This window comes from Trichosurus vulpecula, chromosome 7 (genome assembly GCF_011100635.1).
Source record: "Trichosurus vulpecula isolate mTriVul1 chromosome 7, mTriVul1.pri, whole genome shotgun sequence".
NCBI lineage: Eukaryota > Metazoa > Chordata > Mammalia > Diprotodontia > Phalangeridae > Trichosurus > Trichosurus vulpecula.
Window position 1 is genome coordinate 266,545,802 of NC_050579.1, and position 22,744 is coordinate 266,568,545.

The following is a 22,744-nucleotide window of genomic DNA, read 5'->3' on the forward strand; positions in this document are numbered from 1 at the left end:
TACACCTACTGTTAAGACTCATGATAAAGAATGATGAGCCTGTAAAGGAGACTGAGAAGGAGTGATAGAAGAACGATTAGAAGGAGAACCAAGGGAAAGGAAGCAGTGGCACAAAAGCACAGAGAAGATAGAATGCCCAAGAGTAGAGGGTGATCAAGTGTCATGCTGCCCAGAGGTCAAAACGGACTGAAAAAAGGTCACCACATTTGACAATTAAAAGATCAGAAGACAACTCAAAGACAACAATCTTCCTAAATGTTCCTCCTAAGTTTTGTCTTCTCCTGGCTAAACAAACTGAAGATATTATATTGATCCTTGTACGGCATAGTTTTGAGTACATTTACTATAGTGATAACCCTCCTCTGTATTTTCTTTCGGTCTCTTCTGTATTTTTAAAAATTGCTTTAAAGACCCTTTTTTTTCTTTCTTTCTTTTTTCAAGCAATGCTATTGCTAGCTTCCCCTTTCCCCCAAAATAAAAAAAAAAATAAAAACACTTCTTTGTAACAAATAAGCATAGTCAAGCAAAACAAATCTACACATTTTCAATGTCCATAAACATATTTCATTCTGTACCTTGATTCCATCACCTCTCTGTTGGGAGGTGGGTAGTATTCTTCACCACTGATCCTTGAGACTTGTGGTTGACTATTAATCAGTTTTTTAAAAGTTCTTTCAAAGTTCTGCTCACTTTTAATTTGCATCAAGTTATATGTTTGCCAGGATTCTCAGAAACCATACCATTCATCATTTCTTATGGTATTACGCTATTACATATACCATAATTCTTTTATATACCACTCATGTGCCACAATTTGTTCAGCCGTCTTTTAATTGATGGGCATCTTCTGTTTATAGTTCAAAAAGAGCTTCTAAAAATATTGAGGTACAGGGCAGCTAGGTGGCACAGTGAGTAGAGCACCAGCCCTGGAGTCAGAAGGACCTGAATTCAAATGTGGCCTCAGACACTTGACACATGTACTAGCTGTATGACCTTGGGCAAGTCACTTAACCCCAATTGCCCAGCTTAAAAAAAAATATTGAGGTACAGATAGACCCTTTTCCACTTTCTTTGATCTCTTTGGGGAGAAGCTTATATTCTAATAGACATCCTCCATAGAGGAGTAGTGCCTAGGGAATGGTATTTTGACTTGGAAAATACAGAAACTATAGTTACAGTTAAAAATACTGATGATCACATCACTTGTGGGCATAAACAAGCCAAGAGTTGACCCCTCAGAGTTAATTGAGAGACTTTATCATCTTGTGGCCCCGTTTTCCTCACTATAGTTTTTGGAGGGGCCCTGCTTAAGCACTACCCTTATCTATCCACTAGGACTCAGACATAAACCATAGAACCCAGGTGACCCTGGTTTTCTATAACTCAGAGGCAAAGGAACAAACTTTCCAGGGATAAAATATGAAGCCAGAAGAAAAGCCTCAGGGGACACTTAGTAACTATATTCAGGTATTCACAAGGTTATCATGTGGTACAGGCATCAGACTTGTCCAGTTTGGCCACACAGGGCAGAATCAGGACGAATGGATGTATGTTGCAAAGATTCAAATTCCAGTTTCGATTTAACGAAAACCTTTTAACACTGTCCAAAAGTGTAATGGGCTGGCTTGGAAGGAGGAAGGTTCACCCTCTCCGGAGATCTTTCATTAGGGTTTGGATGGCCACTTGTAGAGTTTGCCATATTGGAAGATTCCTATCTGGTAGAGAAGTTGGACAGTCCTTCCCATCCCAGATGTTCAGTGATTCTGGGAGCTGCCATCCCCACTATGCATTACCACCAAATTCCCGTCTCTTCTGTGCAAAGGCTGCTTCTTTCAGCCTATGGAGTGGATTCTTGACTGAAACCCTTACCTGTGTCAATCCTACAGCCTCCCTCATCTTGCTGACTGAATAAAAAGGGCCACACACGTTCTCTGCCTCTTGCAAAATGTCTCCCTTTGTCCAAGCTGTCGCTTTGTCTAGCTGTTCTATTGTTTTTTGCCCCCGTACACTCTCCTTTCTTCTCCAGCTTTTCTCCCCCTGACCTTGCCCTCCCCCACTTTGCCTGGCTCTTAGCACTATTCTCTCCCAGCGGGGGCTGAGAAGGCTTGGAAGAGGGGTATGGGACTGGCGTTGCCATGACCACCGCAAAGCCGGCCGCAGCTGGTCCGGGCAGCTGCTCCCAGGATCCTGTGCTGGGACTAAGCACCGCCCTGAGTGGACAAAGCCAAGGAACCGGGAGGCCCTGGGGCCCCACGGCAGGCACCCCCCCTCCAAATTCAGGGCCTAAACGGAAAGGACCCAGGGGATCCCTGAGCCCAGCCACAGGTCAGAGGTGGGGGAATGAATGGGTGAGTGATCTGGGGGGTGGAAATCAGGACTGCACTTTGGATGTCCCTCTCTAGGAGGAGGGACAGACAGAAAGGGAGGGACAGACCAAGTGACTGCCTGGAAAAGAAGGGCGGAGGGGAGAAAAGATTGGGTTGGGGAAAGAAGGTAGCAGGAGTGGATGGGAGCTGAAACGGGACAAGGGAAGTAGGGAATGTGGAACAGAGTTTGGGTGTGGGGAATCATGCTGGGGAAAGGGATGGGGGTTGGGAGCTGAGGTGGCTAGGATGCTACCAGGTTGAGGATCTGTGTGACCTCATCTTCAACCTCGATATCCTTCATCTTCCCCCCTGTTTTCTCTTAGTCTCCCTGTCTTCTCTATCCTATTACCTCCTTTCTTGCTCCTAGTCACTCTTTTTCATTCCCCTTGCTCCCCCCCCCTCAGCTATTGCTGCCCTCTGTTTATTGCTTTTACACACACCCCCATTTTTCTCAGTCTCTCACCCTTTTACTATGCTCTCCCTCCAATCATTCCTTCAAAGGGTTATTAAACTAATCTTGCTTTTATATTGAGCTGGCCACGTCACTCCTTTGCTCAAAACCCTCCCATGGTTCCCTATTATCTAAAAAGTTCAACCTCCTTAGTATTCAAGAACCTCCATATACCGCCCATCCATCTTAGCCTTCTTTTATACTACTTTCCTCCCCTCCCCCTTGGAATATTCTATGCTGCAATCAAATTGGACCCACTGTACATGGCTTGGAATTTTCTACCTCTGTGCTTTTACTCACAGGGTATTGTATGCCTGGAATGCTTTCCCCTCTGTTGAATTCTTCCTCATCCTTCAGAGAGTAATGTAACTGTTGCTTGGCTATGAAGCCTCCCCGTTTCCTCCTCTTACTCCCTGCTCTCTACACCAGGGAGCAGTTCCTTTTTGGGATCTCACATCTTTGTTTTCACTTCTCTTTTCACTTCACTAAAGTAACTTTGTGTGTATAGATATTTGTGTATGTTACAGCTCTTTATTAGATTGTGATTTCCATGAAAGCAGGTGCTTTTTGTGTTCACTAGCACCTAACAGTCCTCTGAAATTTCATAGAATTCTCTTAGCCTCACCCTATTTCTCCACACCTGTCTTCCTCAGTTGTTCCTTTGCTCCTTCCTCTTTTACTTCCCCTACTTTCTTTGGGGACCTCCGACTCACCCCTTCCTTCTTTCTCACCTTTCTGTTCCTCAGCCTCTCCTCTTTCCTTTTTCTCTGTTTTTTATCTCTCCATTTCACTCTCCCTCAAACTCCTCTCCTTTATCTGCGGTCCTTATTTTATTTTCTTTCAAGTAGGACCAAAGCATGGTTCAGTGATCCGTGTATCAGGCCTTCCTAGTTTGGTTACTACCACCCCCCCCTCCTCCACCCCCCCCCCAAATACCTTTTATATGAAGGCTCCTTTGCTCTCTGGCCCCCAGCTGTTTTCCTGCTTCTCCCCAGAGCCAGCTGCATCTCCAGGAGGAAATCTAGCCCATTATGGGAGGTCCATCCAGGCCTGATCTCTCCTTCTTCTTGATGTTTTCCAACAGTGGTTGGGTGGTCTACTGAGCTAGGAGCTTCACTCTCCTATTGCCCCCTCCCCAGCCTTTAGCTTCTCCAGTTGCTTTCTCTGACACAGCTGTGCACTCCCCCATGGGCAGTAAATTCATAGATTGCTAGAGCCTGAGGACACCTTATAAATCATCTAGTCCATTCATCTCCTTTAACAGGTGGGGAAACTGAGGCCCATAGAGCTATTCTAGGCATGACTTGCCCAAGGTCACACTGTTAGTGATGGAGCTAGGACTTTGGACCTACTCAGTCCAGCCCCTTTTGTTTTTCTGCAGTGCCAATTGAAGCTTGCTGCCTGGCAAGATAAAGCTAGCCAAGGACATGGGAACTCCTGGCAAATAAGATGTGGCTGTGTAGAACTGGAGAAACATAGGGTCCTTAGGGGAACTGAGATGATACGAAGACATGAGGGCTTGTGGGGAGAGAAAAAGGGCTTGGGATGATGACACGGGAGCCTCTAAGATGGGGTGGAGAGGCTATGAGGACTCTAGGGAGGTGGGAATGAGGACATCAAGACTCTCCATATGGGGAAATTGGGGTCCTTTGGCTCACTCTGGAGCCATCTGTATTCCTGGGCTCTCCCCTCTCCCGCCCCTGGGAATCTCGGCTCCAGTCTTACATTCCAGTTGGCTCCAGCCTCCTTTCCCTTGTCACTTGACTCCGCTTGGCTCAGCATACTTCCCCTTCCCACTCTTCCCCCTCCCCCCCCACCCAGGCTGTCTGCCCCCAGTCCCTGGCCCTAGGCTGGGGTGCTCTGGAAGGAGTTAAGATGAGTGAGCATCTCAGCCCAGGGACTGCTAGGGGACTGGGGCCAGGCTAGGTTTATAGCCTTCCTGGTCCCCAGATCTCCTTTTCTCACCTTGACCCCTCTCTGTCTGGCTTTGCCTTATCATGAGCCCAGGGTCAAGATTGGTCTGGAGTGGGGAATGTCTCAGTGGAGTGTGAGGGGCTCGAGCTCCATTCCTTAAAAGTCTGGCTCTGGCTTTATGTCCTCCCTCACTGGAGTTTCCCTTTCTCCTTGTTGCTGTTCCATCTGCCTGCCAGGATTCTAGTCGTCTCCGGCCCCCTGGAAAAGGAGGATGGGGGTGGAGGCTGAGGTGTGGTTACCTATTCTAGGACCTAGCCCCTCCCTCCTGCTCAGGTCCGCCTCCCGTCCTCCCTGCCTCTCCTTGTCTGGCCTCTCGGGGAACCCAGTTTCCCCATCTGCCTGCCGATCTCTTCTCTGGAGTGGTATGAATGCTTTGGGTTGGACCGCATAGGGTGGGAAGTGGGTATGTCTGTCCGTCTGTGTTAGTGTGTGCTGTGGAGTTTGTGTTCAGGTGTGAGAGTGTCAGCCTTTTTGTGTCTTCCCGTCTGCTTTTCTGTACCAGTTTCTGACTGGGACTTAACATTTCTCTCTTGAGACTTGTTATCTGTGTGCCTCTAGGAACAGGTGTGAACTTTTTCTCTGATGACATAATTATCAAGGGGACTATGTATCACCGGCATGTAGGTGTAGGATCTGTGTATAGGTCTGGGTGTGCGTGGGGGCGGGGGAAAGAGGTCTAAACCTGGTTAAGGTGAGTGTCGAGGCGCGGGGCAGAATGGATCTTCCCCACTTCCCCGTGTTCTTCCCTCTCCCCTTTCTCTTTATGTCAGTCCAGTTAAGAGACTGCCTTTTCCCTACTTCATTATCTTCTTTCTCAACATTTATTCTTCACTTCGTGTGTTCCTCTCTCCTTGTATCTGTCTTAGTCTTCTCACTGTCTCACTCCTCCTGGCCCAGGGTTCTATATTTAGACAGTATATTCTAAACATTGAGATCCTGGGGCTACCACCAGATACTGCTCCCAGAAGCCGTGACTGGTTGGGCTTGCTGGGGTCAGGAGACCTGGACCCTGGTTTGAGAACCAGGGCATAGGGAATGGACACAAGGATACTTTACCTGATTGGAGCTGGGACCTCTGGCTGGGGAGTGGTAGTGGTGAGAGTAGGTAGGGTGGGAGAGTGGGAAGAACCAGTGGTTAGTTGACTAATAGACTGATATTTTGTCCATAACGGAAGCCTTTATGAAATGATGTTAGATGAGATTATATGGCCAAGAGAAAGCACACTGAAGTCCCACAGAAAGGCAAGTAACTAGGAAAGGGACAGGCAGGTGGGACATTGTGCCCCTCCCCCATTGGGTGCTTTGGGTGTGCTCAGTTCTAGGCTGGGCCTGCAAGAACCTGCTCCTTCCCACCTGCCCTGGGGGCCTCTCCTGCTCACACCCCTCTTTTGGAACTGAGCCCAGAAAAGGAGGAGCCAGAAAGAAGAGATTACCTCTTCTAGCCTGGCTCTCCGCCTTTGACACCACTGCTCTAAGCCTGCTGTTTGGGGGAAAAGGGGAAAGTGGAAACATTAGAGAGGAGAAGAGCAGCAAAGTTATGGGGTCTAGGTGGGGTTGGGGTGAAAACAAATGTAGGCTGTGAGCTGGGTGCAGTGCAGTAGAAGCCTACAAGGAGGTGGGGGAAGGGAGAAGAGGGCTGGGGAGGGGAGTGGCCAGTGCAGATGAGAAATGGAATCCGTGGAGTGGAAAAGGAGTCCTAGGGGGCCAGGGAAGGGTTAGAGCAAAAGGGGCAGTGATGAGAAAGGGATGTAAAAGTAGTGGAAAAGATACAAGGCAAGCTGGGGTAGGGAGGAATTTAGGAGCTGCAGATGGCAGTATAAGAGAAAAGGGAGGGAAAGGGAACAGGGAGAAGAGAGAAGAGAAAGGTAAGGTAAAGGAAGAGAAAAAGGAAGGCAAATAGGTAGCTGAGTTGTAGGAGGAGGGAGTTTGCTCCCTGGGCCCTGAGAAGCTCCAGCTCTTGGATACTCTCCCCAGAAAAGGCCCCCCAACAGCTGCTCCTGGGAACCACCTCCTGACACCCGAGCCTGACTGGCGCCTCCCTCTCTGGGCTCCTTCCCTTCTCTCCTCCCCCACCTCCTGCTTGGCAGGGCCCAACTACTGAAGAGGCTGGGCTATCAGAGGCAGGAAGCCTGGGTCTTCCAGAAAGAGGGAGGAGAGGTAGGGAGTGATGGGGGAGGACTTCCTGATAGAGAGAACAGAAACCTGATAGGGTGGGACCCCTGGGTCCTAGGAGGGAAGTGGTAGCTAAAGGGAGAGGGTCTGGGGTTTGGGACACAGGATGCTTATTGTTTCTACTTGGTTCGATCAGACTATTTCGGTCTAGCATCCCTGTCCCAACCACTACCCTTCAGACTAGTTTCCTGTCCACTGAGAGCCCTCCTGTCTTTCTCTGCCACAGACACATCCCGGAACTTCTCTGGGGGCATTTCCTCAGTGTTCAGCATTCATGCCATGCCAAACAGGGCATATTCAGCTGGAGAACCCCCCTAAAATGTTGCCCTCCTTCCTTTCCTCCAAAGCAAGATCTGTTTTGCCCTCTGGCTACCCCTGTCATGGGAGCATAGGATCACCTTTTTAGAGCTGGAAAGAATCTTAGGGGATGGGTCTATTAGAGATCATCAAATACAACTCCCCCTTTTTATAGAAGAGGAAAGTGAAACCCAGAGAGGTTAAGTGATTTGCTTAGGGTCACATAGCTAGTAAGCATCCTAGGGAGGATTTGAACCCAGGTCTTCCTGACCTCAAGTCCAGCACTGCATCCACTAAACCATACTAGGAATTATCTGCGTAGGGATGGTATTTGAACCCACGGGAGCTAATGAGGTTACCAGAGTATAGCAGGAAAAGAGGAGGGCCCAGAATAGAGACTTGGGATAGATACTCCTTTAGAGAATAGGCATGATGTAGATGATAGCACATTCTTACTAATAACTCCTCTCCCTAAACTACTCTCAACAATATATACCAAAAAACCCCAAACTAAACAAACAAAACCAGTGTCTACCAATAGCCCAATCGTACTCCAAGAATCTGCCTTAGGATGATGGTATAACAGTTACACCTTACATCCTTTAATGAAAGGTTTTGTTCTGTGAAGTTTGGAGTTGAAGGGCTGCACTTGAGGACCTAGAGGGCTGCATGTGGCCTCAAGGCTGCAAGTTGCCCACCCCTGGGACCAAATGACAGCCTCAGAAGTTTCTGCCCCCACCCAAACCCTAGACAAACTAAGGTACTGTACAGTTGGCTGTACACGTGCATAGGCTAGCCCCTCAAGCCTCTCCAGAGCTCCAACTGATTAGAGCAAAGACTGGCATTTCTGGAGGACCTGGAGATTATTAAAGCAGGAGTTGTTGGAATTGGGGGAAGAGACCCAGGGGAAGTAGTAAAAATAAGGAAGAATGTTTAGTTACTTTTCCCCCTTTTCTTTTCCTCCCAGGTTTCTCTTCTTTCCCCATCTGTTTCTTGGGCCTATAGTATATGTACCGAGGGGCTGAAGCTCCTTATTCTTTGTGTTTTTGTGTATTTGTGTACAAGAGATTTCTTTTGCTAGGCTTTTATTGCTGTTGTGCATCTCATGTTTTATTATTTACCCCAGCATTTATCTCTTATTTACTTATTAATGAAATCAGATTTGTTACGAGTCTTATTTGTGGTTAAGAGTTAATGTCAGTATGAGGGTATGGGGGTGCATGTCTCTGGATCTATAGGGGTTTGATATGTGCATGTGAGAGAGCTGTAGTTGGGTCCAAATGAGATGATGGAAGAAACACACTATATAAATAATGTCACATACAGGTCTTCAAACCTGTATACCTATGTCAGGGTATGATGTTTGCCACATTATGTCTGTATGCATATGCAGATCCACATGTGCTTGCATGATGCTGTGTTTGTCTCTGTGTTTACAGTATGGATATGGGTCTGAGCAAGTGTGTGTATAGGGAACTGTGTGTGTCAGTGACTAGGGGGTGGCTGGATGGAGTGGAAGATGGCAGGGTGTCCTCATCCTGGGATATAATTGGCTTTTGGGTTGACAGGAAGGGTTATTCTGGGCCGGCTCTCTCTGAGAGGGTCTAGGTCTGAATCCGTGTCTCCATTCCCTAGGGAGAGATGGAGGTCATTACAGGTCTCAGGATTCCTTGTTCTTGGTGTCTGTATATAAGTCTTTCTGTGTGTCTTTTTGAATCAACCTCTCTATCTCTGTCTTGGCCTTTCATTCTGTGTGTCTCTTGGTGTTTTTCTCTCTGCCTTCTGTTCTGTGTCTCTGTATCTCTGCTGGGGGCTCTGTCTCAGTCTCTGTCTGGTCTCGGTGCCAGCAATGACTCACCCAGGGCTGGGCATGAAGGTTACTCAAGGAAACAAGGGCCCTGCTGTTCCCAAGGGATGGGGGTGGAGAATAGGACCCAGGAATCCAATATACAGAACTCCTGGGATTCCAATGGCCTGCTCCTTTCTCCCTGCCTCTCCCTCCTCCCTAGCTTATGCTCACCTCAGGAACCCAAGCATCCTGCTTTCTAGTCTCTGTCTCTGGCTCTCCCCCTACCACTCCCACCCCCTCACCCATCCCCTCAGCTGCTGTCTCAGAGCCTGGGGTTTCAGCTGCCTCTTACATTCCTGCCCCAGGGCATTGTGGGAGCAGCTGAGGAAGGACAAAGGAACGAGGGAGTATCCCTTCTCCCCACTCCTCCTACCTTCTGGGGGGAACCTAGGGGAAACTCCCTTTAAACCCTTCCCCCTATCTCCAGGACAACTAAATTTTCTTCAACTCTGGATTTCTCCTTAAGAGAGATGGGGAGGGGGGAAATGATGAGGCAGCAGGATGTCTGGGTCCCAGAAAAAGAGTAAGGACTAACTGGATAGAACTGGGGAGCCACAGCACCTTGGGCTTGAAGGAAGTAGTGGTTAGAACTGCCTGTGTTCCTAAGAGAAAGAGGTGCTTGTAAATGAGATGACATATACCTGAAGGGAGCCAGTGCTAAAGGGAGCTGCAAGGACTTGGTAGCTTTGAGTCTGGGGACAGAATGCTTGAATTCAATGAAGGTTAGGAAGCAGACACTTAGAGCGATAGCTGTCTAGGACATATGTAGGGAGTGGAGAAAGTGGGCTCCAAAGCTAGGGATTAAAAACTCTCTCCTTTTTTTTTTTTTGTCTTTTTGTACTATTTCTCTTAGCTGAGATCTCTCTGTTCTTTCTCCTCTCTTCCAGCAGAGATGCTGTTCCCTCCACCATAGGGCTATGGGATCTGGAGCCATGGGGCTGCTTATCCTGTTGTCTTTGCTGCCAGTGATACTGATAGCAGCTGAAAATGCTGACATGGAGGGACACTTTGACCCTGGTGAGGAGGCTAGATATCTAGTTCTCTGAGGGGAGAGGATCTCTGGAGGGGGAAATTTAGTGGTACTCATTGCTGTTTCTATCTCTTACGTCCATGCAGCCAAATGCCGCTATGCCCTGGGTATGCAAGACCGAACCATTCCTGACAGCGACATCTCAGCCTCTAGTTCCTGGTCAGATTCCACTGCTGCTCGACATAGCAGGTACCCTCATCACATAGTTCCTCCCAAACAGAAAACAACAGTTTTTCTATGATCCTTCCTGTCTGTCTCTAACTTTTCTCCTCCAGAGGCTCCTCCTCTTCTTTTCTTTTGGAGACCCAGTTGAAACCGAAAGCCATTTCAGTAGGCTCACTAATACTGGAGATCTTACAGTAATACCATGAAGCCAAGGAGCATTATAATGACAGTAAACCTCTGTAACAGGGGAGCCTGTCTAGTAATAAATCCATCCCTGGGATTCCAAACACTAACTCAAGTCCCTCTGTCTTCCTTCCAGATTGGAGAGCAGCGACGGAGATGGGGCGTGGTGTCCAGCAGGGCCAGTGTTTCCAATGGAATCAGAGTACCTGCAGGTGGACCTTCGACGGCTCCACTTGGTGGCCCTGGTGGGGACCCAAGGACGGCATGCTGGGGGGTTGGGCAAGGAGTTCTCTCCTAGTTACCGGCTGAGATACTCCCGCGATGGTCACCGATGGATGGACTGGAAGGACCGATGGGGCCAGGAGGTGAAGAGAGGCAGGGGAGGGGGATAATTGATAGAGGAGATTGGGGTTATAGAAAGCATGTAGACATGGCATCTGGGAGCAGGAGGACAGATTCTGTGTAGGGGAGAGGTAAAAAAGTCAATTGAGTCAGGCAAAGAGAAGGTGGAATTGGGGAAAGGAACAGAGAATAGAGAAAAAAAATCATAAAGTTGGAAGATTTTAGAGATCATCTAGACCAGATGTGTCAACCCCCCAGGCCAACAGGCCTTTGGCCAGCACTCCTTAGTGCAGCCGTACAATAGAGCATAGATGATGTTAATTTGTGGTTTTCTAAGTCAGTATGCAGCCTGCCAGGATCCTTATGCATGGTTTAGTGACCTCCCATTTCTATCTGAGTTCGACACTACTGATCTAGACCAACCCCCTCGTTTTGCAGATGAGGACCCTGAGGCTGAGAGACATGAACTGGTTTGCCCAAGGTCACACAGCTAGTTGGAGGTAGATCCATGTCCCTTGACTCTCAGTCTGGTATTTCTTTCACGCTTCCCTCCCTGCTCTGAAATGGTACTCTAGGTTGGAGATGGGGGTCAGTGAGCAGACAGTATGGGAATTAGAGCCAAGAATCTGGCTTTCCCATCCATTCCATCTCTGAGCCCTATGCCTCTTCTCATCCCTACTTCACCCCTGCCCCAGGTGATCTCAGGGAATGAGGACACCGGTGGAGTGGTGTTGAAGGATCTGGGACCCCCCATGGTGGCCCGTCTCGTCCGATTCTACCCCAGGGCTGACAGAGTCATGAGTGTTTGTCTTCGAGTGGAGTTATATGGCTGCCTCTGGAGGGGTGAGTTCCACACCTCTTCCTGGGGGGATCTAAAATTTGGGTTTCTTGTTTTAGAGAGAGCCCTAAAACCACTGCATTATGTCCTCAGGGAAAGAGAGGGGTACTAAACCTCTCATTCACCACGGGGAAAAAATTGAAATTACCAGTAGCCGTATCAGTGGGCCTAATGGAATGGTTGTGAAAAAAAATTTCAATCTACCAATGAGTGGTTTAAAATGCCTACTATGTGTCTCTGTGCTGGGGATACAAAGACAAAAGAAACATCCCACCTGCCCTCAAGGTGCTTACACTCTTTCAGGGGAGACAACTTGTATGTATGTAATTATAGGCAAAATATACACAAGGTAATGGGCTGGGCAGCGCTTGTACTTGGTAGAATCAAAAAGAACTCATGTCGGTGGTGGCCCATGAATTGAGCTATAAACTAGGGGTTCTAAGAGGCAGAAGTCAGGTGGGAGATCATTCCAGGTATGTGGGACAGACAGTTTGTGCAAAGTCAGAAAGATGGGAAAGGAAAAGTTGTGTGAGAAGATCATAACGGTCAGTCTGGCTAGATCATATAATATATTAAGGGGAGAAATGCATAACAAGCCTGCAAAGGTCAATAATGGATAAGCTGGAAACTTAATATTTTTCCCAAAGTTAAGAAAAAGTTGTAAACAATGTGGGTTCCCCTCTCTAACTCCATTTCCTTCCATTTTGTCTTAGACGGACTGCTCTCCTACACAGCCCCTGTGGGGCAGGTTATGTACTTGCCTGAGGCTGTGCATCTCAATGATTCAACCTACGATGGACACACAGTTGGCGGGTGAGAGAGGCAGGTCCTTGGAGAGGTAGAGCTAGGGCTTTGAAGAAGAGCAAGAGGGAAGGAAAAAGCAGGGATGAGATGTAGGGTCTACAATGCAGAAATTTAATGTGCTTACTATGCACATACGTAAAAGGGGTTTTGTTTTTCTTTCATTCCCAATATGGGGGAAGAGTGGGAGGGAGAAAAGGACTTTTTGCTGATTGAAAAAAATATATATAATTTAAAAAATATTGGTTTCCTAGTCTGAGGGAGGGAGACAAACTCATGGATAAGAATGATAAAGGTGAAAGAGGGAGCAGGAAACAAATTGAGGAGGAAAATGAGAGTTATGGAGAGTAGGTCCAGGGCACCTAATGAAAAAACACTGTGGACAGGAGATGAAAAGGCTGTTTGGCCTGGGGGGAGTAGAGATAAGCCCTAACATTTGAGGGATGAGGCTGGAGTTGGAGATATGGAAACAGGGCTAGAGTGTTGGGCCTAGGGGCCGGAGCTCAAAGAAGGGTGAGAGTGTTAGAAGACACCCCATTCCTGTTCTAAAAACTACTCACCCTGCTTTCCTCCCTGAACCCAGGTTGCAATATGGAGGCCTGGGCCAACTGGCAGATGGTGTGGTGGGGTTGGATGACTTCAGGCAGAGCCAGGAGCTGCGAGTATGGCCAGGCTATGATTATGTAGGATGGCATAACAAGAGCTTCCCTGGTGGCTATGTGGAGATGGAATTTGAGTTTGACCAACTGCGGGTCTTCCAGACTATGCGGGTGAGGATTCTGTGGCTGAAGCCCAAATAGAAAGGACATAATGGCTTTGTTGGGGGTGTGGGTATGGGTGTGGGTGGGAAAAAGACATAAAGAGATACTATAACCGGGAAAGATCCCTCTGTTATGATCTGGTTTCCTTTTGTTCCTACTCAGGTCCACTGTAACAACATGCACACCCTGGGTGCCCGGCTCCCTGGTGGGGTAGAATGCCGCTTCAAGCGAAGCCCAGCCACAGCCTGGGAGGGAGAGCCAGTACATCAAGCCTTAGGAGGAAGTCTAGGGGACCCTAGAGCCCGGTCTGTGGTTGTGTCGTTGGGGGGCCGCGTAGGTCGATTTCTGCAGTGCCGCTTCCGTTTTACTGGGTCCTGGCTTCTCCTTAGTGAAATCTCCTTCTTTTCTAGTAAGTGTCTCCCCAACAATACCCTTCATTCCCAGCCCCATTTATGGTGGAATAATACTGTTCATGGCCCTTGTCTGCTGTCTCAGATCCTCAGCATCTGGCAGTTTCTCTTCCCCTTTGCCCCCAAGAATATCCTGAGATGTTCTTATACAGAGACATCCCAAGTCTCCTGCCCCAACTCCCTTCCTCTCTTACCATTTCAACCTGTATAGTTCTGTTGTGTTCCTTTATAACTCATCCACTTGTTTCCCCAAGCCCATCTGTGTTCCTCGTTGTTGCTTACACTCTATATTGTTTGTTGGTCATCCCACTCCGACCAGTCTTTCTTGTGTCTTCTTTGTCTTTTTATCCGTTTTGCTAGCAGTTATCTTCATTCTTGTGTCTCCACAAATCTTCAGACCACACTCCTCAGTTGTACCCAATATGTGTCTTCTCTGTCAAACTACCTGTTCATTCTTTTGGACTCATGCTGTCCTGTGTCTCCTCCATCTGTCTGTCTTTCTCCACCCCAAACTTCCCCAACAGCCTCCTCTCAGCTGCTACAGAATTCATTTCTGATCCTTATGTTTCAGAGGAATGTTTTATTCTCATCTAACTCATCTTCCCCACATATTTTCCTTTTCATCTCTCCTCTCCTTGGTTACCTTTTTCTCTTTACCCAACTCCCTCTTCTCTATTTGTTCTCTCCAGATATTGTGAATGAATCCTCTCCAGCTTTGGGTGGCACCCGACCACCTGCCCCTTGGTGGCCCCCAGGCCCAGTTTCTACCAACTTCAGCAGCTTGGGTAATGTCCCTGCCGTCTGTCCTTCCCTTCCTCCCTACTCCTTGAATTTAATCCAACAAATGTTTATAAAATGCATCAGATTGTGCCCTTGGGATATAAAGACCAAAAACCACCTTCTGTTCTAGATAAGTTTACATTATGCTGGACCACCTAACTACTGGATTCCCTTTTCATCCCTAGTCTTGAGCTCTGACTTCTTTCTCCTTCTCTCTGCACAGAGCTGGAGCCTCGGGGGCAGCAGCCTGTGGCCAAAGCAGAGGGCAGCCCCACAGCCATTTTGATTGGCTGCTTGGTGGCCATCATCCTGCTGCTGCTGCTCATCATCGCCTTCATGCTCTGGAGGCAGCACTGGCGCAGGCTTCTTGGCAAGGTGGGCAAGGGTTTGGGAAGGTCAGGGAGGGGTTTGTGTCTTGAGGGAGTATGAGATCCAGGACTAAAAGGGAATGAATGGGGAGGAGGACAGGACAAAAGATGGGGATAATAGTAAGTATTTATAAAGTACTCTTCATAAGTTGTCTCACAACAGCCCTGTGAGATATAGGCTATTATGGTAGCCATTTTACAGATGAGAAAATTGAGGTTGAGAGAAAGGTTAAGGGATTTGACCCAGTGTCACATAGCCAGAAGGAACTGAGGAAGGATTTGAACTCAAGTCTTCCGTCAGGAGTCATCCAAGTTCATTACGCCACCTAGCTGATGGGAATAGTTATGGTATAGCTAGGAAAAAACCTAGGTGGGTAGAAGGTGGTAGAGGCCAATGTGTGCTTTGACTCCCAGGCTCTCTCGTTTTCCCCCGACTCCTGCCAGGCTGAGCGACGAGTGTCAGAGGAGGAGCTGACAGTTCATCTCTCTGTCCCTGGGGACACTGTACTCATCAACAACCGTCCAGGACCTCGAGAACCACCCCCTTATCAGGAACCTCGGCCCCGTGGGAACCCACCTCACCCTGTTCCCAGTGCCCCTAATGGCTCTGGTATGGCCTTCAGAGAGAAGGATTAATACCATCTGCCCCCACTCCTATGCTCTCTCTCTCTCTCTTTCTCTGTCTCTCTATCTCTCTCTGTCTCTCTCTTTCTCTGTCTCTGTCTCTCTCCGTCTGTCTGTCTGTCTCTCTGTCTGTCTGTCTCTCTCTCTCATTGTCTCTGTCTTTACTTTCTACCTTGTTTTTTCTCTATGGCCTCCTTCAGGATGCCATAATTCATCCCCTTGTTTCCTCAGGTCCATCTGTATTCCTGGTCACCCCTTACATTCTATATTGTTTGTGTCAGTCAATCTCATCCCCACCAGTCTTTCCAATGTCTTCCTTGTCTTTGTGTCTCCCCTACTCAACTCTTTGGACCATACTTCTCACTTCTCGGTTGTACCCGATATATGTCTTCTCTGTCAGCCTGTCCATATGTTCTTCTAGACTCTTCCTCCCCTGTGTCTCTTCCATCTGTCTGTCTTGTCTTCTTAGTCTCTACCCATCCCTTGTCTCCTCCAGAGTCATAACTAATTTGGGGCAACTCAGGTTTTGCCCCTGGGCACCAGAATTTAACAGTGGAGAAGCCACAATCGTAACTAGTTACCCCTCCTGCTCGAGATAACTTTGTATTAATTACTTAACATTTTTTCATACCATTAATTTAAAAACATTATCTCAGGGCATATAATTCATGCTGCTTGCCCCTTGCCTCAGGCATCAAAATATCAGTTAAGGCTCTGGTCTCCTATTCATTTGTCTATCCCCCCCGGTCTCACCCTCTCCCGGTGTCTCCCCCATCCCTCCTTCTCCCGACAGCGATGCTGCTCTCCAATCCAGCCTACCGCCTCCTCCTGGCCACTTACGCCTGTCCCCCCCGAGGCTTTGGCCCCCCCACACCCGCCTGGGCCAAACCTACCAACACCCAGGGTAAGCCCCATCATCCCCTGGGTTCCCCCAGGCTCCCCACTCCACAGTGGTGTGGGAAAAAGACTCTGACTCCTTATGCTTTCTTTGCTCCCAACCGTGTCCTCTTCTGCTCTCCAGAGCACTGGAGGAGAAAACTCTTGCACCTTTAGTTCTACTGTATTGTTTTCTGCCCTTTTTTGAGGTCTTTCTTTAGAGTAATGGAGGAAAAGACTCACTTGGATTGAGTTCTTGGCTTTCTCCTTTTCTTTTTTCCTTTAGCACATTCTCTTTAGCTTTTTATACTTGAAGAGGAAGGTGGTTTCACAGCCTTAACTCTTTCTGTCACTTCCCAGTCCTTATCTTTTGGTTTCCCCCTCTCTCTAGAGCTACATAGGAGGAGGCTCCACCACCCCTGGCACTCCCCCTTTCCCCTTATGTTTCTTCTCTATGGAGTTTCAGAGTTGAAGGTCCTCAAATCCCATACCTTCTCTGTCCCCTCCTACTCCTTTGTGTTTGCTTTGTTGTCTCTCCCAGGCCCCCCGAGCCTCAAAGAAAATTCTCTAACCTGTCTACACTTTTCCCCGTGTCTAGATTCCTTGTTATAGGATTTGTAGAGGAAAGGGTTCTTCTATTCTCTGTTCCCTCTCTGTGGCCCCCTGCTGTTTCTACTCTGTCTTTGGGGCTGGTGGATTGGAATGGTAAAGGTTTGGGAGGGATAGTGAAATGGTAAAGTCAGAGTTGAAGGGCTGGGAGGGGAGGGCAGTTGAGTGAGAGGAAAATCTGAGTGGGGGAATTTAAGGTTTAGAAAAATGTGGATGGGTAAATCTCCCTTCCTGTCCAGATAGATACAAGAATATCTTTACTGCTGAAAGATCCTTAGGAAAGAAATCCCTCTGGTCTTCAGAGCTCACCTTGTTCTATTGTCACATCCCTTATGTAGTGAAGTCAGATCTTTATCCCACCTGTTTTTTAACTTTAGATTGTCCTTTGTGGGTAGATGAAAAACAAGAAAATAAAAGACCTAGAGGATGTCCGGGTTCTGTTCACCTGGGGAATGCAGGAGGGAAGGGGGTAAGAGCACTTAGGTACCTTGGTGGGGAGGGGGAATATGGCTACCTACCTCTGAACTGTGCCACTAGGAATCTGGGGCTACTTCAGCTGCTCTCAATGCCCGTCTCTTCTGTCCTACCTTGCAGCCTGCCATGGAGACTACATGGAACCAGAGAAGCCATGTGCACCACTGTTGCCTCCACCCTCCCAGAGCAGCGTCCCCCACTATGCTGAAGCTGACATCGTCACTCTACAGGGTGTCACTGGGGGAAATACCTATGCTGTCCCTGCACTGCCTCCAGGGGCTACAGGTGATGGCCCTCCCCGAGGGGATTTCCCCCGATCCCGGCTCCGCTTCAAGGAGAAGCTAGGTGAAGGCCAGTTCGGGGAGGTGAGGAGGAACTCAATTCGGTTCAATTCAGCAAACTTTTATTAAGTTCCTGCTGGGTGCAAGGCACTGGAGATGCAAAGGCAAAAACAAGGAAAAGACCTGCCCTCAAGGAGCTTACGTTCTACTTGGGGGATACAGCAGGTACACAGATAAGTAAATACAAGGTAATTTGTGGAGGAAGAGAGTATGAATAATTGGGAGGACCAGGGAAAGCTTCACCAGGAAGCTCATGCCTGAGCTGATCTGTGAAGGAGGCTAGGGAGTCTAAGAGGTAGAGGTAAGGAGAGGTTACTCCAGGTGTGAAGGTGAACAGCTGGGCTCACAGATTGTGCAAATGCAGGGAGGCGGGAGATATTTGTCCAGTTTGGGGAACAGCTAGTAAGCTTATTTGGTTGGCATGTAAAGGGGAGTAATGCCAAATAAGGCAGGAAAGGTAGGTCTGAGCCAGATGGTGGAGGGCCTTAAAGAACAGGCTGAGGGGGTTGTATTTTATCCTACAGGATATAGAGAGCTTGTGAAGCAGAGGAGTGGCATTGTCAGACCCATGCCTTAGGAACATTCTTTAGGAAGCTGTGTAGAGGATGGGCTGGAAGGGGGAAGGACTGCAAGCAATGAACAAATTAGGAGGCTATTTCTACAGCCTTGGAATCCTAGCCTAGGTGATAGGTGGTGAGGATCTGAATTGTGATAGTGGCTGTACAAGCGGAAAGAAAGCTACATAGTCACGATGGGCAGTGTTTGACCATCGAATGGATACAGAGGTAAAGAGGGAAAATCAAGAGGACTCTAACATGACTCTTGACCTTTCCTTTGACCTCTGACCTCTGACCTTTTGAGTGATATTAGCACCAGAGTAACCACCTTCATCTTTTCTTTTCTTCATCCTGGGCAATGGCAGCTCTACAACAGATGGTGGTGGTAACACCTCACACTAGTATCGTATCATTCAGTTTTCAACGAGCTTTCAGCTATATTTCCTCATCTTTATAACAACCCAGTGAAGTAGGCAAAACAGGTACTACTAAGACTATTTTACAGACTGAGATTCAGAGAAGTTAAGTAAATTGCCCAAAGTCACCGAGCAGGTAGGTAGAGCTAGGACTGTGGCTCCCAGTCGGTCCATTATGCCAGTACTTCTTGACTCCATGACCTCTTTGATCCTTGTAGTATTCCCCAGTGACCTAGCTCTCTTCTTTCCCTCCCCTTCACAGGTACATTTGTGTGAGGTGGAGAGTCCCCAGGATCTGCTTAACCTAGAGTTCCCCCTCAATGTGAGGAAGGGACGCCCCTTGCTGGTGGCTGTCAAGATCCTTCGCCCGGATGCCACAAAGAATGCCAGGCAAGACTCTTGAATGCATTGTGGGGCTTGGGATAGGTTGGCAGAGGCCAGGGAGAGGCTGCAGGGTGAGGGGAAGAAGGGGCTGATTCTGAAGGGAGGAGGTAGAATCCAAAAGAAGGAATTCATCAATTTGTTTAATTCTCTTATGAGCCTTTCCTAATCTTCTCCTCTATTCTCTAGGAATGATTTCCTGAAAGAGGTAAAGATCATGTCAAGACTGAAGGACCCTAATATAATTCGGCTGCTAGGGGTGTGCGTGCAGGATGACCCCCTCTGTATGATTACTGACTACATGGAGAATGGTGACCTTAATCAGTTCCTCAGTGCCCACCGATTAGAGGACAAAGCTGTAGATGGCAGCCCAGGAGATGGGGGAGTCACTCAGGGGCCCACCATCAGGTAATCTACCCCAAGGCTAAAGCAAAAAAAGGGGTTAATGAAGGTTAGCCGTTGCTCTTGCTGACCCTGGCCTGGCAAAACACACACACACACACACACACACACACACACACACACACACCTATCCTCTATCCTTTAGTGGTAGAACATGGCAGGGATCATTGAGTTAGTAAGGATTTATGATGTTAGGATTTATAACAGGGCTCTTAGCCTTTTCTGTGTCATGAAACCTTTTGGAATTCTGGTGAAGTCTATGGATCCCTTCTCAGAATAATTTTTTTAAATAACTGAAGGAAATGCTAATTTTCAGGGGGAGGTTAATGAAAATGTAATTTTTTTCTCACATAAGTTCACAGATCCCCATGAAATTTATCTTCTGACCCCTCTGGAGTCCCTAGACCCCAGGTTAAGATTTTTACCTGTGATTTTATGGAGAGAAGGTAGGCTGAGACTCCCAAACAGGGCAAAGAGACCGCTAAGGTTTCAGGCTGGAGGTCTGCTTAAAGGCTCTGGGAACAGGTAGACAGAAGGGATATTTGGAATCACAAAGGAACCGGGACCTGACCACCATATTTCCCTGTCATCTCTTCCCTAATCTCATAGCACAAGTCTGGAACCCTATAAATAGAAACCTTCTGTGGGTGGGAGCAGGGAGATGGTTTGGTATGAAAATCCCATCTGGCCCCTTGGAGAGATGTGAGCAACGCTGGTGAGTGGGTCATACCATCTCTTCACTGGAAGGGAGCTGGACAGTATAACTTGGGCAACCTTCCCTATCCAGCCTGGGGCTCTTGAGACTTTCCTCTCTGATGCTGGGATCCCGCTATCTTTCAGCTACACAATGCTGCTTCATGTGGCAGCCCAGATTGCCTCTGGTATGCGATATCTTGCCACACTCAATTTTGTGCACCGGGACCTAGCCACAAGGAACTGCTTGGTGGGTGAGCATTTCACCATCAAGATTGCTGACTTTGGAATGAGCCGAAACCTCTATGCTGGGGATTATTATCGTGTGCAGGGCCGAGCTGTGCTGCCCATCCGGTGGATGGCTTGGGAGTGCATTCTTATGGTAAGGAAGTCCCTTGGTAAGTAGGGAGAAGAGAAAGAGAAGCAGGGAGAGATGTGGCTAGGGACCTGGGTTCTAGTTTAGACTCTGTCACTCATTAACCAAGTAACCTTGAGCAACTTCTTGGGTAACTTACCTTGAGTAACTTCTCTCTGGGTCTTAGTTTCCTCACGTGTAAAATGCAGAGGTTCAACTAGGTGATTTCTAAAGTCTCTTCCAGCTTTAATGTCCTATTTTCTAAGGAATTAGAGAAAAGGGCTAGTCATTAGGATTGACTGCAGGGTATATGTGGTGAGGAGAGCAGAGATAAATCAAGAGGAAGAGTGACAAGGGAGGGAGGAAAGAGGTAAAAGTCAGACTGTGAGGCTAAGGCATAATGCAGTGAAGAGATGGGGAGAGGGCAGAATCAGAAGGAAGAGAGCCTTGGGACAGGAAAATGGTTAAAGGGGAAGGGGAAGGATGATGGGGAGTGGAGAAAAGGTAGAATCCTTGGGAAAGATGGGCCACTAAAAGTCAGCAGGGTTTTAGGAGAGAATGGAATCATGGAAAAAGTCCTCCTCATGGTGAGGGGACCCAGGAAGACAAAGAGCTAAGTGTGAGGGACCAGTGTGTTTAGGGAAAAGGTCTTGGGATCTTTTGCACTAAATTCCCATCCTGACTAATCCCTTTTCCCACCCCTCCAGGGAAAGTTCACAACAGCCAGTGATGTGTGGGCCTTTGGAGTAACCTTGTGGGAGGTGTTGATGCTGTGTCGAGCTCAACCTTTTGGGCAGCTTACTGATGAGCAAGTCATCGAGAATGCCGGGGAGTTCTTCAGGGACCAAGGCCGGCAGGTCAGAAGTTGGAATGGGGTAGGAGAGGAGGATACGAGTGCTTCTGGGGAGTTGGGACTTAGGCTGGAGGGGCAGAGGTTTGGTAGGAAAAGCACCAAATTTGGACCTGGGTTTGAGATCCAGCTTTGCCATTTCGCCTGTATGATGAATTTGCTCAAGCAAGCCTTCTTTTCTCCATTGTCTGATACAATCTAGGTGTATCTGGCCCGCCCTGATGCCTGCCCTCTGGGACTCTATGAACTGATGCTTCAGTGTTGGAGCCGAGAACCAGAGGAACGCCCCCCTTTCCCCCAGCTGCACCAATATCTGACAGAAGATGCCCTCAATATGGTGTGAATCTTGGCACCTACTCTTCATTTGCCTACCCACCTTCCTTGTGTGACTCAGTGATGGGGACAGCAGCTGTACCTGAAGAAGAGGGCACAATTCTCCTGTTCCCATTACCCCGCTCCTAACTTGTTTGTCCATTCCCAGATCTGCTGGTCCCCATCACCGTGATCTCCACTGTGCTATCTCTCCTTCTTTCCTGCCTCTCCTCTGTTGAGCACAAAGCTACCCCATATGGAGGCAGAGGGAAAGACTGATCTCCGGCAGGCTGTGTCTGCTGCAGGCGATGGGGATTATGTGATCGCTTTTCCTTTTTTTGGCCTTTCTTTGATAACTTCCTTGTTTTTCTCCCTGTATCTCTTTCCCTCTTTCCCAGTCTGTCTCTCCTGTTCCCCACCCACCCAGCTGGCCCTGGGATTGGGATTTCCTCTGACCTCTGGCAATCCTCAAAGTGAGGGAGGGCATCTATTGGGCAGACACTGGATGTGGCTTATTGGGGCAACGGGGCCCCACTGGAAGACACTGGTTCCTGGAGAGATGGCTGTAGCCCCACCAGTCCCTCTCTCTCTCTCTCTGTCACACACTGGACACAACTGGCTGAGAATTTGGGGGCTAGGGAGGACAGGAAGTAGGGATGGATATCCTCTATCACTTCCCCTGGAATTGTCCCTGGCTCTGTCCCTCACCTTTCTCCATCTCCCAATACACTGGACTTGGGGGTCAATTCACCCCTACTTCTCTAACTGTTCTCATCTCCCCCACCCTCTTCCCCCATGCTGTAGATAGTGCTTGTCTGAGTCTGTAAGTTTCTTTGGAGTAAATATTTTGACTTGGGGGGAGTGGGGTGGGGGGAAGTAATGTATCTGGCCCCTGGGTTAGATGTCTTTATTATTGATATTGCTTTGGGTTTTCTATAATCACTTGGGTTTGTACATTGGGGGGGAGGGGAGAGACACAGATTTTTACACTAATATATGAAGCTAGTTGGAGGTAATTTTAATCCCCTGCAATAGGCAGGTAATAAAGGTTGAGTTTTCCAAATGTG

General features: G+C 48.1%; 1 protein-coding gene across 2 annotated transcripts; it reads left to right on the forward strand.

Moving 5' to 3' along the window:
* Nucleotides 1–4,931: 4,931 nt before the first annotated feature.
* DDR1 (discoidin domain receptor tyrosine kinase 1) lies at nucleotides 4,932–22,744 on the forward strand. 2 transcript variants are annotated; one of them, XM_036769082.1, is made up of 18 exons: nucleotides 4,932–5,153; nucleotides 9,997–10,126; nucleotides 10,226–10,328; nucleotides 10,624–10,852; nucleotides 11,525–11,672; nucleotides 12,381–12,480; nucleotides 13,052–13,238; nucleotides 13,392–13,638; nucleotides 14,329–14,424; nucleotides 14,643–14,794; nucleotides 15,232–15,397; nucleotides 16,205–16,315; nucleotides 17,491–17,735; nucleotides 18,947–19,074; nucleotides 19,255–19,473; nucleotides 20,308–20,542; nucleotides 21,223–21,372; nucleotides 21,568–22,744. In XM_036769082.1, the coding sequence occupies exons 2-18, from the start codon at nucleotides 10,027–10,029 to the stop codon at nucleotides 21,706–21,708; spliced, it is 2,757 nt and encodes a 918-aa protein (XP_036624977.1). In that variant the 5' UTR covers nucleotides 4,932–5,153; nucleotides 9,997–10,026; the 3' UTR covers nucleotides 21,709–22,744. The 2 variants fall into 2 exon arrangements, with proteins under 2 accessions (XP_036624977.1, XP_036624978.1); XM_036769083.1 differs by lacking the exon at nucleotides 16,205–16,315 and having other exon boundaries at nucleotides 4,974–5,153.